This window comes from Pongo pygmaeus, chromosome 5, assembly GCF_028885625.2.
Source record: "Pongo pygmaeus isolate AG05252 chromosome 5, NHGRI_mPonPyg2-v2.0_pri, whole genome shotgun sequence".
Lineage (NCBI taxonomy): Eukaryota > Metazoa > Chordata > Mammalia > Primates > Hominidae > Pongo > Pongo pygmaeus.
The window spans coordinates 52,310,017-52,330,448 of NC_072378.2; the positions used below are offsets into that span (position 1 = coordinate 52,310,017).

At 40.6% G+C, this 20,432-nt stretch overlaps 1 protein-coding gene across 1 annotated transcript in view; it reads right to left on the reverse strand.

Moving 5' to 3' along the window:
- The window catches only part of PKHD1 (PKHD1 ciliary IPT domain containing fibrocystin/polyductin), a 477,573-nt gene that overhangs the window by 232,814 nt on the left and 224,327 nt on the right, over nucleotides 1-20,432 (reverse strand). The window contains exons 48-49 of the mRNA XM_054492265.2: nucleotides 16,873-17,050; nucleotides 8,757-8,952 (exon numbers count right to left, since the gene is read on the reverse strand). Of these exons, the coding sequence (XP_054348240.2) occupies nucleotides 8,757-8,952; nucleotides 16,873-17,050 (374 nt within the window). The remainder of the gene's footprint in view (nucleotides 1-8,756; nucleotides 8,953-16,872; nucleotides 17,051-20,432) is intronic.

Here is a 20,432-nt window from a genome sequence, read left to right on the forward strand (position 1 = left end):
TTTTTACAGCTGTATCTAATCATGACGAGCTGTAGTATTACAGAGTTGTAAGCAACTTAACCAGATCTGCTAAAGTTTGTTAAGTGTGTTGACTCTATAAAGAACTGTAAATGTGAAGTGTCATTTCCAATTTGAATAAATACAAAGAGGGATGAAAATCATTTGAGAACGAAGGTATTGACTTGGGAAGAGTTTAAAAACCTTACACAAGCTGTGATATTGTACATATGTTTTCTCAGTGCTTATGATTTCTGATTTTATATTTGTAATATGAGAATGGTTAATCTTCCGTGTTTATAAATGGAGCCCCATTGTAGTTGATCCTTCCCAGATTGTAAGAAGATCTGATGCTCAGAAAGACGAAAAAAGAGTCTTTGGGCCAATTATTGCCAACTTTTTCTCGCGAGTGCTATATGATCTAAACTTGCTATAAACATAGACATCTAGGGTGAAGAGGAAAATGTGCTAAGAAAATGGCTCCTGGTAAGAGAAAAGAGAGTTACTTAAGCAGATGTGATACGAGGTCCTACCAGGTTAATGTGTTGTGTCTGATGAATTCTGTCCTCACTTAAGGCTCTATGAAAGAGAAAAATTAATTAATTCTCTCCCTAAGCAGGTCTAATTCTCTCTTGAAATTTTAGAGGGAGAAATAAGCACCCATTTATTTAAAAATAAAAAACACATGGAATCTTAGTAGGTTATAGACTCCTTCCCTATTTCACTCTTTCATTCATATTCTCATTCTCACTTTGTCATTTTAGTTTATGCACATATTAGGACCTCTCACTCAGGCCACATTTATCTAGTGCGTCAGCCACTGACTACACAGTGAAAGAACATAAAATAGCAACTGCAATCGGTATCTGCAAATGTCATGCAGTCCCACCCTGACTCATGACTTCTCTTTCTGTCTCTGCCTGCCCTGGACCCAAGCCCCAGCTCTGTCTTCCTGAGCCGGCTGTTGGCTCTCTCTGCATTTTTACCTCTTACCTCCACATCCTCTCTGTTACCTCCTCTGTTGCCTCCACATCTTTTCCCTGTCCTGACTCACAAATCTGTACACTCCTTCTGTTCCTCCTGTCCTGCTCAGCGAACTTGACCTCATTCCCCAGAAGCTGACCTCTTTGGCTTAGCCACAGAGAAGGCTTGCTTGTCAGTTAGTCCCTGGCAGCTAAAGCTTGATTTACAGGACCACAATCCTGTCTGATTCCAGCCTCAGAGGCAGCCACGGAAGGCATCTTGGCCCTCAAAAAACGTGATCCTTTAAAGGCGTTCACAGAAATAGTACATGAAAATCCTGTGATTACCTTTGAGTCTTCTATTATCCCTGTATCATTCACTTATGAAACAGTGAATTTTGGGGGGGATAAAAGGAAAAGAACTTGATCAAGACACCAACACATATGTCTGCATTAGCCACAATCCTGAAAGTTAGCTCAATTAAATCTTCTTAATTAACTCAGAGAAGAATAACAATTATTATTCTGACTCAGAGCAATGTTTTTCATACTTCTGTGGAGGTATTTGTGATTTCCCGGACCCTGACACAGACCTACACAGCCCAAACCTCTCAGGAGGGTCCTGGGAATAAGCACTTCAGCTGTTTACACAGGACGCAAAAAAACACAAATGTAAGGAACTAAACAAATTTTCTCATACTACACTCTTAAAATATTGTTTGTTCTCAGGAGCAGGTGTTCTTACCAAGTGAAGAGTGAGATCCAGATGGAAAAGATCCTTACTTCACAATTCGTACTTTTTATCAATTATACCAAACACTTACAGACAAAATCATATTCCCAAGATGTAAAATGCACAGTGGTTACTTTAGAGGCATAAAAAGTTTCATTTTAGTATCTATACATTGTAACGTATTTTAGAAAAAACAACTAACCCATTAAACCCATGATTTCATGGATATTATTAAGAAAAGTTAGGTTTTAAAAATAAGGTAGTGTAGAAATTTATTTAAGAAAATATTAAGTAAATAATCAGACAAGAGATATAAGGATATGATACAATTATGAAAATGGTACTAAAATATCTAAAGTTCAGGAAGCACAGTGTTAACTAAGTATTGTTTTTTCTTATAAATTGAAAGAAGAAGAGTTGGTTTATAAGGTTAGGTACATAAGCTCAGATTTAAAAAAAGAAAAGATGGTATACTAGAAAAAGCACTGAACCTAGAGTCAGAAAAGCTATTTGAATACTGGTTGCACCACCTATGACCTGTGTGAATTAAGGCTAGCAACTCAGCATTGCAGAGCATGTATTTGATTCTAAGTTTCCTTTCCTTTCCTTTTCTTTCTCCTCCTCTCGTCTTCTCTCCTCTCCTCTCCTTTCCTCTCTCTCCTCTCCTTTCCTCTCTCTCCTCTCCTTTCCTTTCCTTTCCATCCTTTTCTCCTTCTCTTCCTGCCTTTTCCTTTTGGAGTTGTTTCCAACCAAGAGGCAAAATCCCTTTTCACATCCCCAGCCTCTGTTCTGTTATCTATATTTTTGCCATAAAGGTTAGTGCAGTTCCCTGAAGTCAATTCTCTACACTACTAGTAAAAATCCTTGGGGATCTTTGGGAATGAGTTTTTCATAAGAATGTAAATTAATTTATTAACTAGAATGCTGTGGATTGCCTTAGAGGGGCTCAGCATGGGAATGACTGCAGAGTTGCAAAAAGATTCTGATTTCTCTCCGCCTACAAAATCTTCCCCAAGAGGTCACGGGAGCCAGCTGACACCATTCTCCTCCTTAGATCCTAAAGGAATTATTTTCCAGGATTTGCAGGGTGTCTTCTAGACCAGCTGAAGAAGAGAAGATCTATGCAAGCAGCCTGCTTGGCTCCAGGGCCCTTGTTGCATTGAGGAAAGGAAACCTGGGCAGTGGTAGACAGGATCAGGAGCCTAGGCTCCAACCCAGGAAAGCACTCCTGATTTTTTAGGCTCTCCCAAATTAACAGCATCTTTTCTGATCCATCTTTGTGATGAGACAGACCTCAGTTCTTCTAGGCAACTTGGCACACACAATAAAGTCCATCTGCCTTTCCATGCACAGCCTTCTTGCCCTTTATTCGTGGTGAGGCGAACATTTGGACACAAGTGTTGGCCAGCCTGGCTAGACATGTCCTTTTTTTCTCAGTCAGATCAGAAGGTGGTGGTGCAGTAGGAGCCTCAGCCTTACAGGCAGACCTTCTCAGCTGCCGCCTCACACAATGTCCCAGCTCGGCTGCATCTCTGCTGCAGGAGTGGGGGCTGTGTGAACTCGGGAGGGCAACTGTGAATCGCGCAGCATCTGATATGAATTTATCACCGGCTGCTGGTCGGGAGGGGGATCAAGCTAGGGGAAGGGGCTGTGAGTGTTTAATGCACCCTGCCACAACCCAACAGTTTGCCCTAAAGAGCCTTTTACCAATATAAAAGGACAGGGTCAAAAGTAAGTTGACCCCTGACAGAATGTACAATTATTAGAAGAAGGCTGTGTGCGAGCAGCTGCTGGAACCCCACTGACTCTGCGTCGGGCTTCCAAGAGTCAGATTATGAATAATCAACTCAAGATTGTTTTCTCCACCCTTCTCAACCTCCCCCCGCCTCCCTCCAATCTTCTCCTCCTGTTTTGGGCAAGTCCTATTCTATTTCTACAGGAAGAAGCATAGCCCTCCCTAGCAGCTGCAATAATTGTGTTCCTATTGTGATGAAGACCTCCTCCTGGCCACCCCCCTACAAGTGGCCATTGTGAGTGGAGAGTCAGTGATTATACGCTCCCTCTGATGCTTTGGGGGACCCAGCTGCCTAAGTGCTGACACAGGAGTGTGCAGAAGGCCAAGGAGGGGGCTGGTGGAGGTGCAGGCAAGAGGTGGGGGAAACCCGCGCCTGTGAGATTGGACTCTGACATACCAGACCTTTTGCATAAGTCAAGCCAAGAACAAATGAGGCATTATCAGGCCCCAGTGTTGAGAGGTCTCATCTCCCTTTGAAGTGGAGCTGAGCGTGGGGCCGAGCAGCTTTTCCTCCTTTGGACCAAGCAAACATCCTTCTTTTGATATGCTACATGCTCATTATCTCTGCCCCATTTAATGATTTTTGATTGAAGGGTGGCGGCTGGGATGCCGAGAGGATCGTTAGAGAGGCTCCATACAGCCAAGCCCATAAGAAAGGCTTTCCTTGTGCCTGGGCCTAAATTTGGAATTTCTTAACAGAGTGCGCTTGTTCTTAGAGGCAGATAAAGGCTGAGCGTGAAATTCTTAATTAAGCAATAAATAGAGAGTGGGGTGTCAGCAGATGTAGCCAGTAGCCATGGCAACAGGAATCACATGGGCAAGAGAGCTGAGACTCGATGTAGGCCTCAGGCCTGGGCCTGACTGACAGCTGAAGAATCCTACAAAGCTTGTAAACCAGATTAATTAGCTGACTAATTATTTCATAGCGTTAATGTAACTAAAAAATAAAAATAGTTCACCATGAACTGAAATATCCTTGGAAAAAAACAGCAGGGAAAGAGGCAGTGGGAAACTGGCTCTGTAAGGCAAAGACATGAGCAGTCAGGGCATCAAATCGCATGAAGGGAAAAATGGGCTTGCTGGATTTTTCTCCCAACTTTGCAAATATAAAAGAACACTTGTTCTATAGTCATACCCATTCCCAAGCATGGCATAGAAGCTACAGTTGGAATACGCAATAATAGTTCATCGTATTAATAATAGTTTATCACATCAAATATTGCTCCTGCAGCATCCTAACACAAACAATAGTGCACACAAGGTACTTCACTTGTGGTCTGTTTCGTAAGTAGCTCCTTGGGCAAAATTCTCAGCAGCTTCTAGAAAGGCAACATGAACCAATCTCCCTAACAGATCTTTTTAAATGAGTGAGGTTATCTTATTCTGTGGCTAACAATTGCTTAAGTAGCATCACATTTCAATCACGGGAACAATATATCACATATGTCATATTATGGTGAATCCCATTTATCTCACAAAAATCTAGTAAAAGAAAATAGAGGGAGACCCTTCCAGAAAGGTTATAACATATACACTGAGCTCATGACACATGATATTGTTAATCTTCTAAAAAGAACGAAAACTTCTAGAGAAATAGACTCTCAGGAAAACATTGGTGAAATAACATGGCACACTAACCACACCTGAATATATTTGGATGTTTTGTATCACAATTCCAAGAGACAAGTATTTTCTTAACCTTTCTGTGTAAATAAAGCCACTGAGGCATGGAGCAATTATAACGCCATGCCCCAGGTAAAATAACCAGCCAGCCACTGATTAAAACCCTAAGCCCCAGGCGCTGGCCATGAGCTTTCCAAAAAAACTGCACTCCTTGAAGATGTTTGCTGAACAAAGGCAAAACTTGCCTTGGTAGAAAAGAAAAATGCAAGGGTCAAAACATATTGTATGTGTATGATTTTTTTCTTTGTCACTGGGAATCCTTGAGAAGGGTTCTCCCACAACCCTGCCTAGCACCCCCGCCATCCTTTCTGGTCAGTGATCCACGATTATTTAGTGGGCAGCACACTCTAGTGGAGAGAGCCACAGCCAGGAGCTAGAATGCCTGGGTTCAGGTTTTTTCCACTCTCAGCTGGGTCGAAGATGAGTCAGGTCTCTTAAATCACACATGCAGCAGCCAAACAGAGGAAATGAAGATAATTGTGATTTTTCTAAAACTTCCTATCCTGGGGGAAGTGGTAAAACAATACAAAAGATGGCCCACTTAGAAGTGGTCAACCAGTGAATGAAAATTCAGCCAGTTGTCAGTGAAGCAGCACTCTGGATGAAATGCCAGCCAACAAAAGGAGCCACACCCCCAAAAAAATCTAATATGGAATTCCGTGGCCATGATAGAGATCAAGCAGCTTCCCTACAATAAAATAAACTTCTGTATACACACATTTCCCATGTTTTTCATCCCAGGAATATGTCCACATAGACTATGTGGTCTTGACTTACACCATCTGCTTAGATTAAATGTATTTTATGTAAATTATCCCAGTCATGGTCCTATAAAGTCAAGTGGTCTGAAAAAAACAGTTAAGTGAAAGTTACAATCTAATCAGTATATAAAATGCATGGCACAGAACTGGAACTCTACTTCTTGGGCTCTTGCTCGGGTACCAACAACAGCAACTACCATTATGGCATTGGGAAATGCAGTCAGGTATACAGAAAACGTGGAAGCCTAATCACCACCTTGCTAAAGATCTTATAAACTTTACACAGATGATATCCAAAATTACAGCTAAATCTACACAACCCAGTATAGCTACATGGCGCACTGCCATGGAGGAGCAGGGTGAGCCTCAGTTCCTCCTAAGTCCTCATACCATCACTGTGACAGCCCAGAAATGAGAACAGAAGTGGCTCTAGCCAGCTGTCTACTCCATACACTCAGAGGATAAAGGAGGCACCAACGACCATAAAAGATCCTATGGGGAATCCCTTCAAGAAGCAAGGGTCTCCAAGTTTATTAAACATTCAACAAATCCTCTGTGACTTCTTATTCCTTTTCCAACTCATATTCGATGGAGGAGATACTAGGATATTCCAATACAAATAATTCTGAAAAATTAATAAAGGCTATCTACCTAATAGAAATGTTTTATACTAAGACATTCATTTACATCATACATATGCACAGATACAGATGTACATCTACATATAAGCACACATGCACATTCACACAGCTACTTACACAGATGTGCATTTATACCATATGTGTATATAAAATAGTATAACTTGCTACTAATTCAATTAATAATGCTATCATAAGGGAAGAAAATCTATAGCTGCATGATTTGATTTTTTTTCTTTGTATCATAAATGGTTTTTATTATGTTTAGCTTATTTGAGTATTCAAATTATTTTGCAGTTCATGAACAGAATATGACCTATGGACAAGACAGCCTCTTCAGAAGCAGGCTAAGTAATGGAAAGAGAGCAATTCAGATTAAAATTTTGTTCCAGAATACATATCAAGTGAATAGCCATAAAGTTAATGGTAACTATTTACTCTTATTTATGGCTGTATTCGGCTGAAGCGGTAAAACAATCTCAGGAATCTCTGTCCATCTCAAGTTTTTATAGTTTTAGGTTACATTTATGAATGGATCAAATCAGAAATAAAATTTGAATGGTATAATTCAGTGCAAATAAAATATACAACAATCCTTTTGGCAAAGACATAAAAAAAATACCAAGGGAGCACAGACTCTCCTCTCTGATGCTATTAAAATTTAACAGTTCTGGGGCTCACCTATAGGTCAGACTCACTGGACTTATGCTTAGGCACAAGTGAAAGAGGCAAAGGATGGACTCAGGACCATTGCCTCGCCCTCTAAATCCATGGCCACCTTGGGCTTGTGGCAGGGGCTAGAACTTGTTATGCTAATAAGATCCCCTGGATTTGACCAGGATCTACTAAGAGCAATTTAGAACAAAATTGTCACTCTTGAGACCTATTTAGCCAGATTCTCCTTTTTACTGTAAGAAGTGGCCTCACAGTGAGCTGCGATTGGAACAAGCAGGTACCATGGTGCTCAGAGTGACCAATGCTGACATGGTATAGAAAAGGAATATGAAAGAAACTCCAGGAAATCAAAAGAAGTGGATGGTCCTGACACACTGGGATCCTGTGAAACATGCACAGTAAGAAGATAAGGAAAAACCTTTGGCCTCTGTGACTCTGCAGTCACAGTAGGATTCCTGATTCCCTCAACCTCATGTTAATCTTGACATAAAACAGACACAGCCCACCCCTAGTGCTCATATCAGCCCTCCATGCTACTCATCTTCCTGACCTCAGATTCTCATCGAAAGTTTTCCTTCTCACCTTCTACATAAACTTCCATCTTAATTCAGTCTCTCTCTGCATTGGTACTCTCTACCTTGGACTCTCTACTGTTCCTCATACCAATGGTCATAATCAGCCATCCATTTTTTTCTCCTTTTTTTTTTTTTATTTTTGAGATGGGGTCTCAATCTGTTGTCCAGGTTGAAGTGCAGTGGCATGCTCATGGCTCACTGCAGGCTCGACTTCCTGGGCTCAAGCTATCCTCCCACCTCAGCCTCCCAAGTAACTGAGACTACAGGCATGTGCCACCACACCCAGCTAATTTATTTAATTTTTTGTAGAGATTAGGTCTCACTCTGTTGTCTAGGCTGATCTCAAACTCCTGGCCTCAACTGATCCTCCCACCTTAGCCTCCCAAGTAGCTGGGACCAGAGGCACATGCCACCATGCCCAGCGTTTTTTTTTTTTTTTTTTTTTGGAGAGATGGGGTCTCACTTTGCTGCCCTGGCTGGTCTCAAACTCCTGGACTAAAGTACAGCCATCCATCTTTACATGTGCAGTTGTTCCACTACAAACAAATATGACACTGCCCTAAGATGAATTAAAGATATTATTAGTACTAACTACCAACCTCTAGTAAGCATTTTTTGTGGGCTAGGCCTTCTGCTCAAGAGTTTTACATGTTATTCTTTATTTAATTTCCTATCCTTTGAGGTAGGCCCTATGGTCAGACTTCTCTATAGAGGAGGAGGCTGAGGCTTAAAGAGGCTCTATGTATGCTAGCTGGTGAGTGTTGGAGCTGGGACTTAAACCCAGGCAATCGGACTTCAGGGCACATTCACTCAACCATAACACACAGCTGTCCCTTTCAGTTCCTCGGCACTTCACAGCGCAAATGTCTGGAATTGAAGGATGATTGGCGATTTCTGACTATGTGCTCTCAAAACATTCATCCAATTGGATACTTACCCAGATAGGTGAGTTGCCTCAGCTGGCTATTGAAGAACCAGTCACAGCCTTGGTTCTGACCTGGTGATGGAAGAAATGGAAAAGACAGACCCACTCGACTCCCACATCTTAGGAGGATGTCAGGGTAAGGTGGCAAATCTGTGTGCACCAGCAGTAGGTAATTACCAGGAGCAAAGTTGTCAAAGGTTGCTGAGTACTTGAAGTGAAAGAAAAACACAATAGTGCTCATTTAGTAAGGAACCCCATCATTCCACCTACTCCACCACACCACCCTGCCAAAACAACTACAGAGAATGCAGATGGAGTAGTTTAGAAATCGTACAGTTTAGACCCAGATTGTACTTTTCTTGTGGGAAATGGGAATACTTAAATCTACTTCACAAAAAATTCATAACTAGAGCTACAAAATCAGACTATGAAGACTGAAAGATGCCATAAGGTTCATCTCGTTTAACAATCTCAATTAACAGAGGAGAAAGCCAAGGCCCAGACATGTGAATTGACACATCTCAGGTCAAACAGCTAGAAGAGACAAGGCCAGGTCTAGAATTCCTTTCCAGCTTTTCCCACGACTTGAAGCGACAGGCAATGATAGGCATGTCATCCATTTATCACAGTAACAACTAACATTGCGGGAGCATTTACTATGCAATCAGCACTATTCAGTCCTCGAAAGGCACCCCCATCATTGTTACTCTTACTGTCCCATTTTTACAGTTGAGGAAACTGAGGCAGGCAGAGGTTCAGTAGCTTGCCCCATATCACAAAGCAGAAGAGTGCAGTGTCAGGATGTAAACCTAGGGTATCCACCTCCAGAGGCACACCCTACCGTTTTCACTGCATGAAAATTCTCCAGAACGCTCTCATAGCAATCTCAAGGCAAGAAAAGAGGCGTGCATCCTTTCTGAAAGCCATGGAGAGAAGATCAAAAGTGATTCTGTTCTGAATTCCTCATAACCATGGCAGGGCTTCTGTCTCCCTAAGATAGGCTCTCAGGACTGTTAGTAAGAATGTGTATGATAAGATAGGAAGAAATATATGTGTTGAAAGTATGAAAATAAGCTTAGGGAATTCCACTGGATTGCTGTTTAAAAATATGGAAAAATGTACCCACTTTCCTCACGGCCATTTCTTTTTTTTTTTTTTTAATTTTTTTTTCTTTATTTCTTCTAAAAAAAAAAAAGGATACAGCTGCAGAACGCGCAGGTTTGTTACACAGGTATACATGTGCCATGGTGGTTTGCTGCACCTATTGACCCATCCTCTAAGTTCCCTCCCCTCACCTCCTACCCCCCAACAGGCCCTGGTGAGTGTTGTTCCCTTCTCTGTGTCCATGTGTTCCCAATGTTCAATTCCCACTTATGAGTGAGAACATGTGGTGTTTGGTTTTCTGTTTCTGTGTTAGTTTGCTAAGAATGATGGCTTCTAGCTTCATCCATGTCCCTGAAAAGGACATGATCTCATTCCTTTTTATGGCTGCATAGTATTCCATGATGTGTATGTACCACATTTTCTTTATCCAGTCTATAATTGATGGGCATTTTCCATGTCTTTGCTATTGTAAATAGTGCTGCAATAAACATACATGTGCATGTGTCTTTACAGTAGAATAATTTATAATCCTTTGGGTACATACCCTGTAATGGGATTGCTGGGTCAAATGGTATTTCTGGTTCTAGGTCCTTGAGGAATTGCCATACTGTCTTCCACAATGGTTGAACTAATTTACATTCCCACCAACAGTGTAAAAGCGTTCCTATTTCTCCACAGCCTCACCAGCTTCCATTGTTTCCTGACTTTTTAATAATTGCCATTCTGACTGGCATGAGATGGTATCTCATAGTGGTTTTGATTTGCATTTCTCTGATGATCAGTGATGCTGAGCTTTTTTTCATGTTTGTTGGCCGCGTAAATGTCTTCTTTTGAGAAATGTCTGTTCATATCCTTTGCCCACTTTTTGATGGGGTTGTTTGTCTTTTTCTTGTAAATATGTTTAAGTTCCTTGTAAATTCTGGATATTAGACTTCTGTCAGATGGGTAGATTGCAGAAATGTTCTCCCATTCTGTAGGTTGCTTGTTCACTCTGATGATAGTTTCTTTTGCTGTGCAGAAGCTCTTTAGTTTAATTAGATCCCGTTTGTCAATTTTTGCTTTTGTTGCAAATGCTTTTGGCATTTTCATCATGAAGCCTTTGCCCATGCCTATGTCCTGGATGGTATTGCCTAGGTTTTCTTCTAGGGTTTTTATGGTTTTGAGTTTTTCATGTAAGTCTTTAATCCATCTTGAGTTAATTTTTGTATAACGTGTAAGAAAGAGGTTCAGTTTCAGTTTTCTGCATATGGCTAGCCAGTTTTCCCAGCACCATTTACTGAATAAGAGATCCTTTCCCCATTGCTTGTTTTTGTGAGGTTTGTCAAAGATCTGATGGTTGTAGATGTGTGGTGTTATTTCTGAAGTCTCTGTTCTGCTCCATTGGTCTATATGTCTGTTTTGGTACTGGTACCATGCTGTTTTGGTTACTGTAGACTTCCAGTATACTTTGAAGTCAGGTAGTGTGATGCCTCCAGCTTTGTTCTTTTGCTTAGGATTGTCTTGGCTATACAGGGTCTTCTTTGATTCCATGTGAAATTTAAAAGTTTTTTCTAATTCTGTGAAGAATGTCAGTGGTAGTTTGATGGGAATAGCATTCAATCTATAAATTACTTTGGGCAGGATAGCCATTTTCACGACATTGATTCTTCCCATCCATGAGCATGGAATGTTTTTCCATTTGTTTGTGTCCTCTCTTATTTCCTTGAGCAGCGGTTTATAGTTCTTCTTGAAGAGGTCCTTCGCACTGCTTGTTAGCTGTATACGTAGGTATTTTATTCTCTTTGTAGCGATTGTGAATAGGAGTTCATTCATGATTTGGCTTGTCTATTGTTGGTGTAAAGGAATGCTTGTGATTTTTGAACGTTCATTTTGTATCCCGAGACTTTGAAGCTGAAGTTGCTTATCAGTTCAAGAAGTTTTTCTACTGAGATGATGTGGTTTTCTAAGTATAAAATCGTGTCGTCTGCAAAGAGAGACAACTTGACTTCCTCTCTTCCTATTTCAATGCTCTTTATTTCTTTCTCTTGCCTGATTACCCAACCAGAACTTCCAATACTATGTTGAATAACACTGGTGAGACAGGGCATCCTTGTCTTGTACTGGTTTTCAAAGGGAATGCTTCTAGCTTTTGCCCATTCAATATGACATTTGTTGTGGGTTGGTCATAAATAGCTCTTATTATTTTGAGATATGTTCCATCAATACCTAGCTTATTGAGAGTTTTTAACATGAAGGGATGTTGAATTTTATCAAAGGTCTTTTCTGCATCTGTTGAAAAAAAATCAAGTGGTTTTTGTCTTTGGTTCTGTTTATGTGACGGATTACGTTTATTGATTTGTGTATGTTGAACCAGCCTTGCATCCCAGGGATGAAGCCGACTTGATAATGGTGGATAAGTTTTTTGATGTGTTGCTGGATTTAGTTTGCCAGTATTTTATTGAGGATTTTCACATTGATGTTCATCAGGGATATTGGCCTGAAATTTTCTTCTTTTAATTGTGTCTCTTCCCAGTTTTGGTATCAGAATGATGCTGGCTTCATAAAATGAGTTAAGGAGGAGTCCCTCCTTTTCAATTGTTTGGAATAGTTTCAGAAGGAATGGTACCAGTTCTTCTTTGTACCTCTGGTAGAATTCAGCTGTGAATCCATCTAGTCCTGGGCTTTTTTTGGTTGTAGGCTATTAATTAGGCTATTAATTACTGCCTCAATTTCAAGGCTTGTTATTGGTCTATTCAGGGATTCAGCTTCTTCCTGGATTAGTCTTGGTAGTGTGTATGCAACCAGGAATTTATCCATTTCTCCTAGATTTTCTAGTTTATTTGCATAGACATGTTTATAGTATTCTCTGATGGTAGCTTGTATTTCTGTGGGGTCAGTGGTGATATCCCCTTTATCGTTTTTATTGTTTCTATTTGACCCTTTTCTCTTCTTCTTTGTTAATCTAGCTAGCGGTCTATCTATTTTGTTAATTTTTTCAAAAAACCAGCTCCTGGATTCGTTGATTTTTTTTGGAGGGTTTTTTGTGTCTCTATCTCCTTCAATTCTTCTCTGATCTTAGTTATTTCTTGTCTTCTGCTAGCTTTTGGATTAGTTTGCTCTTGACTCTCTAGCTCTTTTAATTGTGATGTTAAGGTATCGATTTGAGATCTTTCTAGCTTTCTGATGTGGGCATTTAGTGCTATAAATTTCCCTCTTAACACTACTTTAGCTGTGTCCCAGAGATTCTGATGCATTTTCTCTTTGTTCTCATTGGTTTCAAAGAACTTCTTTCTGTCTTAATTTCATTATTTACCCAGGAGTCATTCAGGAGCAGATTGTTCAATTTCCATGAAATTTTGTGGTTTTGAGTGAGTTTCTTAATCCTGAGTTATAATTTGATTATACTGTGGTCTGAGAGACTGTTTGTTACTATTTCAGTTATTTTGCATTTGCTGAGGAATGTTTTACTTCCAATTATGTGGTCGATTTTATAATAAGTGCCATGTGGCTCTGAGAAGAATGTATATTCTGTTGATTTGGGATAGAGAGTTCTGTAGACGTCTACTAGGTCCACTCGATCCAGAGCTGAGTTCAAGTCCTGAATATCCTTGTTAATTTTCTGTCTCATTGATCTAATACTGACAATGGGGTATTAAAGTCTCCCACTATTATTGTGCGGGAGTCTAAGTCTCTTTGTAGGTCTCTAAGAACTTGTTTTATGAATCTGGGTGCTCCTGTATTGGGGGCATGTATATTTAGATAGTTAGCGTTTCTTTTCTTTTTGCACTGTTCCCTTTACCATTATGTAATACCCTTCTTTGTCTTTTTTGATCATTGTTGGTTTAAAGTCTGTTTTATCAGAGACTAGGATTGCAAACTCTGTTATTTTTTTCTTTCCATTTGCTTGGTAAGTTTTCCTCCATCCCTTTATTTTGAGCCTGTGTGTGTCTTTGCACATAAGATGGGTCTCCTGAATACAGCACACTGATGGGTGCCTGACTCCTTATCCAATTTGCCAATCTGTGTCTTTTAATCATGGCATTTAGCCCATTTACATTTAAGGTTAGTATTGTTATGTGTGAATTTGATCCTGTCATCTTGATGTAATTTGGTTATTTTGCACACTTAGTCAATGCAGTTTCTTTGTAGTGTCATTGGTTTTTATATTTTGGTGTGTTTTTATAGTGGCTGGTACCAGTTTTTCCTTTCCATATTTAGTGCTTCTTTCAGGAGCTCTTGCAGGGCAGTTCTGGTGGTAACGAAATCCCTCAGGATTTGCTTATCTGGAAAAGATTTTATTTTTCTTTTGCTTATGAAACTTAGTTTAGCTGGATATGAAATTCTGGGTTGAAAATTCTTTTCTTTAAGAATGTTGAATATTGGCCCCCAATCTCCACTGGCTTATAGGGTTTCTCCTGAGAAGTCTGCTGTTAGTCTGATGGGCTTCCCTTTGTAGGTGACCTGGCCTTTATCTCTGGCTGCCTTTAACAGTTTTTCCTTCATTTTGACCTTGGACAATCTGATAATTATGTGTTGGTCTTCTCATGGAGTTGGGGTTGGTCTTCTCATGGAGTATCTTAATGGTGTTCTCTGTATTTCCTGAATTTGCATGTTGGCCTGTCTTGCTAGGTTGGGGAAGTTCTCCTGGATAATATCCTGAAGTGTGTTTTCCAGCTTTTTTCCATTCTCCCTGTCTCCTTCTGGTACTCCAATTAATCATAGGTTCAGTCTTTTTATGAAATCCCATATTTCTTGGAGACCTTGTTCATTCCTTTACATTCTTTTTTCTTGTCTGCATGTCTTATTTCAGTGAGGTGCTCTTCAAACTCTGATATCCTTTCTTTTACTTGGTCAATTCGGCTGTTGATACTTGTGTGTGCTTCACAAAATTCTTGTGCAGTGTTTTTTGGCTCCATCAGGTCGTTTATATCCCTCTCTAAACTGGATATTCTAGTTAGCAATTCCTCTAACCTTTTATCAAGGTTCTTAGCTTCTTTGCATTAGGTTAGAGCATGCTCCTTTCACGCATTATAGTTTTTTATTACCCATCTTCTGAAGCCTACTTCTCTCAATTTATCCATTTGATCCTCCATCCAGTTCTGTGCCCTTGATGGAGAAACGTTGCGATCATTTGGAGGAGAAGAGGCACTCTGGCCTTTTTGGTTTTCAGCATTTTTTCGTTGATTCTTTTTCATCCTTTTGAGCTTGTCTAGTTTTGGTCTTTGAGGCTGTTAACCCTTGGATAGGATTTTTGTGGGAGCCTTTTTGTTGTTGTTGTTGTTGTTGTTGATGCTGTTGTTGTTGCTTTCTGCTTGTTTGTTTTTCTTTCAGGTCCCTCTTCTGTAGGGCTGCTGCAGTTTGCTGGGGGTTCACTTCAGGCCCTATTCATCTGATTTGCTCCCGTGCCTGGAGATGTCACTCAAGGAGGCTGGAGTGCAGCAAAGATGGGTGTCTGTTCCTTCTGGGACCTCTGACCTCAAGGGGCACCAACCTGATGCCAGTAGGATCGCTCCTGCATAGGGTGTCTGACAACCTCTGTTGGAGGGTCTCACCCAGTTTGGTGGCACGAGGAGCAGGACCCGTTCAACAAAGCACTTTGTCCCTTGGTGGAGAGGGTGTGTTTCACTAAGGGGAAATCCACTCATCTGGGCTGCCGGGATTCCTCAGAACTATCAGGAGGACAGGCCAAGTCTGCTGGTCCACGGAGACTGCAGCTACCCCCTCCCCCCAGGGCTCAGGCCCACGGAGATATGAATTCTGTCCCTGAGCCTCTGGCTGGAGTTATTGGAGATCCTGCGGGGAAGCCCTGCCCACTGAGGGAGGATGGGTCAGAGTTAGGCCCGAAGAGGCACTCTGGCTGCAGACAGCCACAGCTGGTATGTTGGGCTGTGGGGACAAGTCTTGGGACAAAGCCATCCAGCCTCCCTGGCTCCAACAGGGAAAAAGTGCAGCCTAGAGCTATAGAAATGGGTGCTGCCTTTCCCCCATCCACAGAGCTTAGCGTGTTAGGCAGTTGCAAGTCCCAGTGCTGGCTGCTGCCTCTCCTGAGCTCCAAACTGGGAGCTAAAATGGCTTAGACAGCAGGCAGCTGCAGCCAGTGCTGGTCGCCCCTCCCCCCCCGAGAGTTTGGTAGGCTTAAGCAGATTCCAGCTGAGAGGCTGTAAGAATCTGCTTAGGGCGCTAGGCCCCGGTGGTGGTGTGGGTTCGCGAATGGGATCTTCCGACCCATGGGTTACACAATTCCGTGGAAAAAGCAATTTCCCCGGCTGGGTAGCGGCTCACTCACCGCCTCCCTTGGCTGTGGGGGACGGAGTTCCTTTTCCCCGTGTGGCTCTTAGGTGGGCCACCGCACCACACTGCTCTTCCTTCTCTCCGTGGGTCACGCCAGCCTTCTAGTCAATTTTGATAAGAGAACCTGGATACCTTGGTTGCCGATGAAGGCTTCACATGCTTATTATGTTTTTGTTTTGTTTTTTCGATGGTAACCTCCGAACGTCTCTGCTTCTAGTAGGCCATCTTGCCACATGGCCATTTCTATCTTCACTGCTGTTATTTGTCTCCCTTAACCCAATCCAGCCTGGGGACTCATACAGACTTCGATTTGCAAGTTAATCTTTGACCACAAGGTGGCAGTATGCAACGTATAAATGCTTTGGTAAGGCATTTTTCTCCGGCTACAAACACTTCTCTCTAGGGTAAATTGGCTATTAACCAATAAGTTTTAAAGAAATGCAATTCTATAAGATGTGTAGAGGTTGTTTCTCATTGTATTAATAAATTTAAATTTTCAGGCGGAACCATTCTGCATTCACAATAACACATAAATAGATACTAAAATTTTCAAGTTTAAAAAGCAACCAAATCTCATATTTAGCTTATATTCATCTGGCCAAAATACTACTGAAGTTTTCTTTATCTGCATCAGAATATGCCAAGACTTTCAATAACGAGATAACCTGCTCCTCTTTCAACCCATTATCTCAAACAAAGAAAGATAAGAACAAATGAGAATGGGGCATACCAACTAATGGATTCCTTGGGTTACCTGCAGAGATCTGTTGATCCAAAGGTTCTCAGATTGCAATGAGTAGGTCTCTTGGTCCACGAGCAGAGCCATCCAGCCATGAGGGTTAGACAATGTATCACATACATAATTGACAGTGGTTGTTTTATTTCTGCTGTCAGTCATGGTTAAATCATAATAAACTTCAGGAGTATGAGCTCTAGGGTGATTTTAAAAGGAAAAAAAAAATGGGTTGCAAGATTATTTGCTCATTCTGAATCCAATACATTCCTCTTTCATCAATTGCAATCATCTTTCCTTTCTCTCCACATATGTCTTAGGCCCTCTTTAGTTATATGTCTAGGGACGTTTTAGCAGTCACTGTGTGAGTGAAAACAACCCAGTGGGAAGTTGCCATTGGATCATTTGCAAATTACAATGTCCTGGTGAACTGGAGGTGGTGACTCTCAGGTTTTTTGTTTGTTTTTTGTTTTTTGTTTTTTTCCTTGAGATGGAGTTTCGCTCTTGTTGCCCATGCTGGAGTGCAATGCGCAGTCTCGGCTCACTGCAACCTCCACCACTAATAAACGACACATTAATGATTTTGTATGAACCAAGACTATATACTACGATTTCAATAAAGAAATGTCTATGGCCAGAATTTTGCCTTGGACCAGATTTATCAACAGCAAAAAACATTATTATTGGTAATTGGATATTCACATGAGGAACAATTGACAGAGGCCTGGGACCTGACACGCCTAGGTGCTGAGACTCTCAGAAGTCCTGCTCAAAATGCTCAGCAGGAGTGGCTTCGGCATCCTTCTCTAGAATGATGAGGTAAATTGCTCCTCTCCTGCAGCCTTGTGTAATGCCTAGTACTCACTGCTATTACAGTACCTATGTGTTCTTGGCTTTGCCTTTTTAAAAGCATAGATTATAAGATCCATAAGTTAGAGGTCTTTTCCCCTTTCTTATTGGTATCCTCTGCCCTGGCACAGGGCCCAGCACACAATGGCACCCAAATCATGTTTGTTATATGAATGAAGAATGCATAGATGAGATCTTCCAAAAGCAGCCAGTGACATTTTCTAGTGTATATAAAGTGTTCTAGAAGAACTGCATTTTACCAAATGAGGAGACTGAGGCAGGGTAGAGCAAAAGCAATATGTGAGTATCACAAAGTAGAACTAGAAATTTGTGAATCAAGTTACCCAACTTATTCTATACAGCCATCCCAGAAAATGATTTTTAAGACTTCATTAAAACATAAGTAGATTTAGCCAATGATTAGACCCCTAAAAGAGAGTCAAAGTGGACCTAAAGAAATAAAGCAAAAGCCAAAAAAAAAAAATCAATACACATTATGACTGTTCTTCCTCCTTTGGTTTAGTTTTCATGAGAATCTAACTGTGGCATTTTGCCGCAGGCAGATAATTAAATTCTCAAAGTAAGGGAAATGAGTCAAAAGAGGACATTGGGTTTTCACAGTGAGATGGGGCATGAGTAAATCTAAGGCCAATTTATAAGCCCGTGGAATAATTCAAAAAGGAACTTTTTTAAGTGTTGCACACTTGGGCACTGGAACAAATGGGTATCAACTGAAATCTAGATTGGCACTCAGTAGGTGTGTAAACCTGGGCAAATTTCAGCACCTATTTAACCTTTAGATCATTTCTTTTTAAAATGGAGGCAACAACAGAATAGATCTCATATAGGTACTATGAAACATAAAGATAATCTACATAAAGCACTCACCAAGGCCAATAACATCTACTTAGGTCTCATTTAAGAACCTCAAATATGCCAGATTTACCATTCTGCACTACTTATTTGAATGCCTAGAGGTTTATTCAGGATATTTGGTCATTTAAAAACGTACCAAAAACTCTTCCATGGTACAGATCATTGACCCTGGCAATGTAGCACTTGACACATATTTCTTGCAAGATCAAATGTATTTGTTTCATCCATTAACTAATGAAATGAAAGGGATGAAAAATGCTCAGGGCATTTGGGAATGAAAGAACTACTCTTTTTTCAGATTTCCCTATGCAGCATTAACTGAACCTTTAGAAATCTTGGAGGAGGGGAAAATGTCTTCCTTTCTTTGGGTTTTAGGTACTTAGGTTTGTTGTCCACTCTTCCCCACCCACCCCTTCAGGATTTAAATTGGAACTAATGGACAATTCTCAACCTATATTCTTAGAATCACAATGAACACAAAGATCATCTGTTCTAATTTCCAATCCAGTGCAGAAATTCCCACCATATTTCATCCCTCCCCTTCTTTCAGTTATGGGGTGTTTACATCTTCGAATAGAAAACATTCCATATATGGAATTTAGTTTTAAATTGTAATCTTTAGAAAAGCTTTAGAATGTTAAATTTCCCTTCTTAGAATTTCTAGCCATTTGCCCTCAGTCATCATGACTCTCTCTTCCCCTGATGGAAACCATGAGTCTCATAATCCCAGGATATTGTCCAGGAACAATTTGGCCCAACTATATTTAGCAAATAAAAATAAGCTTTGGGTACATAAGTGTAAAAACAAATATGATAAGAAGAGGTAAGTTCAAACTAAGAAATATCAAAATTGGCTACAGTAGGTACTGTGGTCAGTAAATAAAACACACTAGAAATATCTAAATATCTAAATTTCCTCAAGTACGAGAATGATTATAAGTGTTTCAGGTTCCAAAAGTATATCCTTCCCATTTTTACTGAGATATATGGGCTTGGATTTATTTAAATAAGTCTTGTGATTTATTTAAATCACAAGACCTAAATCCAAGAGAGACTAATTGATAAATCAGAATTTTTAGTTAATGATTGACCATAAGAAATAAAAGTACTTTTCATATAGTGGGAGTTTAACAAATATTTTCTGACTGAATAAACAAGTGTTATATGCACCACAATACTCCAGCTGGTTATGCAGTAACATTTCTCCCCAACTTGGAAGTCTACCTAGAAAACCACATGAGGGTCAAGAGATTTCCTGCAAACTTATTTTCAAAAGAAATCAGCAGTTGGGGGATCCTAAGTTATTAGAGCTTGATACAATCAACCCCATATCAGTAGGATATTTGCCAAAAGGACAAACATAGTTAGTGGTCAGAAAACCTCTCCTGGGCACATACAAGCAATGTGCACTAATAATGGTCTCTGGTCTAAGAAAATGCTATGATTTCCTTGAAAACTCATATTTCTGCAACCCTAGTCAAGTGCTGTCAATTAAACCACTTTTTAAAAATAGTTTTAACTACAAACCAAAAAAAGATCTCTGTTCAAAAGCATCCATCTGTTCACATTTAATTCCTCCTGCCTCACCTATCTTCTCATGCATACCACGTTGATCATTTAAAAAAATTACCTCGGCTGGGAGCGGTGGCTCATGCCTGTAATCCCAGCACTTTGGGACGCCAAGGCGGGTGGATCATGAGATCAGGAGATCGAGACCATCCTGGCTAACATGGTGAAACCCTGTCTGTACTAAAAATACAAAAAATTAGGTGGGTGTGGCAGCATGCGCCTGTAGTCCCAGCTACTCGGGAGGCTGAGGCAGAAGAACGGCGTCAACCTGGGAGGCGGAGCTTGTA